General features: G+C 44.7%; 1 protein-coding gene across 1 annotated transcript; it reads left to right on the top strand.

Moving 5' to 3' along the window:
- The first annotated feature begins 962 nt into the window (after nucleotides 1–962).
- Nucleotides 963–5,167, top strand: LOC144769957 (uncharacterized). The gene is made up of 2 exons (XM_078654155.1): nucleotides 963–1,156; nucleotides 4,402–5,167. The coding sequence occupies exons 1-2, from the start codon at nucleotides 963–965 to the stop codon at nucleotides 4,925–4,927; spliced, it is 720 nt and encodes a 239-aa protein (XP_078510281.1). The 3' UTR covers nucleotides 4,928–5,167.
- The last annotated feature ends 266 nt before the right edge of the window (nucleotides 5,168–5,433 follow it).

Below are 5,433 nucleotides of genomic sequence, written 5' to 3'. Positions count from 1 at the left end.
GGGACCTCCGCAAATATAATTTCAGAGTATATGCAGTACACCGGGAGGGCAACAGGAGAGGGACACTTCTGGCCTGGCTTGCTAGGCAGGACCCCAACCTGAAACCAGTCACAGAAGTAAGGGATCAGACAGGACGGTTCCAGACATCCCAACCTACGATATTACAGGGAGACCCACAAGCAATCAATAGATTTTTCCATGCACTGACACTCCCTCAGGTCCCGCAAGCGGATAAGAATTGATAGAGAAAAAGATACGACCTGAAGAGGTCAAACAGGCGATAAGGGCATTAGCTAGGAACAAGGCCCCAGGGCCAGATGGCTTTCCACTTGAATACTATAGCACTTTTTTGTCCCATTTGGTTCCACAAATGGTTATCATGTATAATGAAGCACTCGTGAAAGGAGATTACCAGGATCCCTTAGGAACTCGATTATAGTTACCTTCCTGAAACCACACAGAGACTCTAAACTCCCGTCTTCCTACAGACCGATCACGTTACTCAGCACGGACTGCAAAATACTAGGTAAAATACTGGCAGAGAGATTCGCCCAAATCTTGACCCCGTTGGTGCATCCAGACCAATGTGGGTTCATTCCACACCGTAACACGTTGCAAAATATACGCAGAATGGTCCATGTTCAGGACACGACAGGGGGGCAATTCCCCAACGTGGCATGCCTAATTTTAGATCTCCAAAAGGCATTTGACACCCTGTTATGGCCATATTTATTCGAGGTCCTTCGAATAAACAATTTTGGCCCGGGTCTGTCAGCGTACACAAGGCTCCTGTACATGCGCCTTACCTCTCGGGTCCGGATGGGCAACTACATATCCCCGGAGTTCACAGTGGAGAGAGGAACCAGGCAGGGGTGCCCACTGTCACCCCAGGTACAATGCACTGTGTGTCCTTGTATGCGGACGACCTCTTAATATATGTCCGGGATGCCACCAAAGACCTGATGGCCATCTGGAGAACACTAGAAGACTTCGCGGACAACTCGGGCCTCAAGGTGAACTGGGAGAAATCCTCGCTCTACCCGCTGAGCCCCCACATGGCCCCATTCGAAGCCCGGATTGGTGCCCAGTCTCTCATGTGGAACGCAGAGGCCCTCCAGTATCTGGGAGTACGACTGTACCACACCCCGGAAGATCTGTATGAGGGGAACCATCGTAAAACCCGGGCAGGTCTCAGGTCGGCAGTAGGATTATGGAAAACGTTACCGCTGGCACCCATAGGCCGAGTGGCACTAGCAAAAATGATAATGGTACCCAGACTATTGCACCATTTCACTAACCTTCCAGTGGTTCCACCGAGACCATTCTTTAAAGAGCTAGACAGTCTCCTCACGGAGCTTATATGGGGAGGTGGGCGGCGACGGGTCGCGTTGTCAACACTATACCTACCTACGCCAGAGGGGGGCTTGGGAGCGCCGGCATTTGAAGCATACTTCTTAGCGGCACAGCTCCAATGGCTATCGTATTGGACAGCGGGGCACCACATGGGGGAAACTATCACTATGGAGGGTCCCATGCCACAACCAGCAATCCATAGAATGCTGCTGCTGGGTACTAAACCCATACGCGCGCGGCCATTACAGATGTCCATAGCCCGCACTTGTATGATGAGAATACACCGTATGTCTAAAACATGGCCACCTTACTCGCCCTTGCTACCGCTGGTGGGTTTTCCACGAGGGGACACGTACTACACAGCGGGTGGCGGGGGGGCAACCTTGACAATGCTACAGTTAACGGGAATAATAGAAACTCTGAATAGCATCATTTCCATCTTCTCTTTAGCCAAATCCTACCAGTTCAGCAACGGTAAAGTTGAGACTCTTATGCTCAAACTTCCGTTTCTTACAAATGTGTAAGTCTAAATAAAGTTCTAATTTCTTTCATCTTACCATCTCATCTTTCAGTTGGGCATCCTGTCTACCCTGCAACTCATATCATTACCAAGATAAATGTATCCTACTCATTGTTAGGCAACAGAGTGGCTCTCATGTCTCTCATGTCAGACAACATATTGCTTTACTATAATGATATGAGATGAAGGGTAGACAGGATGCCCAACTGAAAGATGAGATGGTAAGATGAAAGTAATTAGAAATTTATTTAGACTTATACATTTTTAAGAAGAGCATAAGAGTCTAAACTTCACCGTTGCTGAACTGGTAGGAGTACACCAGGTTACAGAGGTAGAATCATTCTTCGAAGAGGGACAGTTGAAGACATACGAACAGATGATAAAGCAGTATGATCTCCCACCCGGGCAATTTCTAATACACAAACAGATACTAGATAGCAGCCGTAGGTACTGGAATCCTAACACAGGGGAACCCCCAACACACCCAGTGACCCACACGATATTGCACATGGGAATGGGGTGTCATTTGGTCACTTGGCTTTACAAGGCAGTGCGTGCACGGATCCTCCCATCCCTTCAGCCTTTGCATCAAAAGTGGGAAATGGACATAGGCAGGGTAGTCCATGACAAAGAATGGAACACAGCTCTTGAATACCCCCAAAAAGTGTCGAGAAATGCACGATTCCAAAACATACAATTTAATATCCTCCATAGAGCCTATCTCACACCGCACCGCCTGCACCAATTCTTCCCAGATACACACTTTGCATGCCCCCGTTGTCAAGCCTCAGCAGCTGACTTCAAACACAATGGTTTTTGGGACAAGGTCCATCGGACACTCACGGCAGTCACCAACATCACGACTATGTCCACATGGGAGGCATGTGCGCTCAGGATTTTCCGCAGGTGGAAAACCGAGAAAGTACAATATCGATTCATGTCCCTAGCCATCCTCTTGGCAAAAAGGGGAATAGCCATGCACTGGAGGGCCCCTACGGGGCCTCCAGAAGCAGCCTGGATAGGCGCCATGAATAAATGGGGAAAAGCTGAGGAAGAGACACTCCGGGAGGAAGAATTAAAGGGTCTCCGCAAACACCCTATCTTCTTAGAGTGGGCACAATTAATGCACGAATTCACACAGGCAACAAACCCACCGGAGCCACCTGCGGCCTCACAGTCCCAGACCCGACCGACCGCTCCAGCCCCCTGCACCTCAGACATGCCACAACAAAGTCAGCCGATCACCGCACAGACTTGAGCCTTCGGCCCCCGCCGCCCCACGAACGCTACCGGTCCCCCACACATCACAGAAGTACGAAGCCAGGGATAAGTGAAATCCCACCAAAGCACAGTTTGAAAACTTCCGCTCCCCCTTAGTTCCTCCCTCCCAATGGTTTGCTCCAACGGTTGGAAAAGTTAGCAAGTTCAAACTGGAAGGGGTGCCCCCCCCACCAGAGATTTATTGGGAATGCATACAGACAAGGTTGACATGGCAACACTCAAGGAAACACATCACGACGGCCCCGTCAGTTACACCCAGGACGACAGATCACACCTAGAAATGACACATGGCCGCTATTGTGCTAAGAGTGATGGGTCACTTACCTGAGACAGGCCTTCACTATCATAAGGTGTATGACGCTGATGTTGCAGGAATATGACGTATGTAATAATGGACCAAACTTTTTCAGCACGGTCGAACAACACAATGCTCATGTATGAGAATGAATACCTGGTTTTTATTGGTATTGTGTCTTCACAGCATTGCACTAATGTACCGAACTATAACTGTCATGATGAATGCAAACAAAAAAAAACCCAATAAACAAATTTAAACAAAAAAAACTTGTTTACTGTTCTATCAGTGTTTGTTGTCTTCACGTTTAAGATTTTCAGCTACATTGAAAATATTTTTACAACCTCTTTACTGTAATATCAGCGTTTGTAGTGCTTACTATAAAATTTATTTAATATTTATTTTGAAAATGAATGACCAAACTTTGTACTTGTGGAATAATATTCACTATTTTGTGATACATTAAAAGTATTTAAAAACTGTAATATCAGTATTAGATGTGATCAGAAAAAAAAGTAAGATACATTGAAAATATTTTTACAACTTATTTACTGTAATATCGGAGTTTGTGGTCCTTACTATAAAATGTATTTAATATTTATTTTGGAAATGAAGGAACAAAGTTTGTACTTGTGGACATTAATTTGAAAACATTCAATAAATATTTTCAATCAATAAATACGGTATCACGATTCATTGTTTCAAGTGCTTTATTGAAAATATGCAGAAAAATGGTCCCTTAAATTGTCATAACACACACAACCAGACAAGATTGGACAGTGAAACAGAAGTGTATTACAGAAAGGTAGCAAACATGTCATTTGATTATTGGGTATTAGGATGGCATACAGAGATCACATAAAAAGTGGTTTCCCAGCCTTCTTACTTTTTCTCTTGAAAGGTTGGTAAGGTGTTTCCAAGAGCATTTGAAAGCAGAAAGTAGAAGATGAAGAACAGAGGTAGAGTCTGAGGAAGAGGATGACGATGACGCTAAGGTTACAGGGAAGAGAGCAGCTGCAGCGCTACCATCAAAACTTCCAGAGAAAAAAGCAAAGTTGGTTCTTTCATCATCTGAAACAGATGACGATGATGATTATGAAGAAGATGATGAGGATGATGATGAGGACGACGACGAAGATGAAGAAGAGTCTCCAGTGAAAAAACCCACCCCAGTTTCCAAAGCCCAACAATCGAGCCAGAATGGTAAAGTTTCAAAATTGTCCACACCAGCTTCCAAACAAAAGACACCAGATAAGAATTCACAGGAAAAGAAACCTCAGACACCAAAAACTCCAAAGGCACCTCTTGGTATGGAGGAAATGAAGGCAAAAATGCTTGCAAGTGCAAAAAAGGGTGTTGCACTTCCAAAACTGGAAAACAAGTTTCAGAACTTTGTGAAGAGCTGTTACAGGACAGAAGATCCTAAAATTATTGAAGAGCTGTGGAAATGGAGACAGTCGCTGAAAGAAGATAAATAACTTGTTTTTAGCTGGTGCTTTTTTGTTTGTTTTTGTCAGTCTTTTATAAATGCTGATGGGTTCTTGCCATCTGATTATGTACGTCAGTAACCTGTGCCAAGAATTGCGAATTCCAGTTCAGCTTCTAAAGAAACGGTCCATCCCTTTGCACATTCTGGAATGCTATTGCTCGGAACAATTGGTGGTCAGATTGGTCGTGTGACGAATGTGAAAGTTGAAATAAAACCATATTTTAATTAAAAAAAATTAGAAAAAAGAAGAACAGAGGTAGGACGTTATATCTCAAAGTGAAAAAATAAATAAAAAGAGTGGACCAAAGTCTGCATGTACAATGGCCAGTGGATCCGTTTTGAGCGCTGGTACACCCAAAATGGTTTATAATGTGCAATATCTGCTAGCGTTACCACCACGCACCGAGTGTGCAAGGCCACATAAATTGATGGATTGTATGGGCTTGTAGTGTAAGAAGAATACACTGGAGAAGGACCAGGTCAAGTGAAGAGATT

The sequence above is a fragment of the Lissotriton helveticus genome, chromosome 7 (genome assembly GCF_964261635.1).
Source record: "Lissotriton helveticus chromosome 7, aLisHel1.1, whole genome shotgun sequence".
Lineage (NCBI taxonomy): Eukaryota > Metazoa > Chordata > Amphibia > Caudata > Salamandridae > Lissotriton > Lissotriton helveticus.
Note: the sequence above shows the minus strand (reverse complement) of the source record. Positions and strands in the feature narration are given on the sequence as shown.

Bases quoted from the DNA above. Each gene is read 5' to 3' on its own strand.
- LOC144769957 (XM_078654155.1), top strand. From the start codon at position 963: ATGGCCATCTGGAGAACACTAGAAGACTTCGCGGACAACTCGGGCCTC. The intron at 1,157-4,401 runs GTATGAGGGGAA...TAGAAGATGAAG, and splicing joins TACCACACCCCGGAAGATCT to AACAGAGGTAGAGTCTGAGG.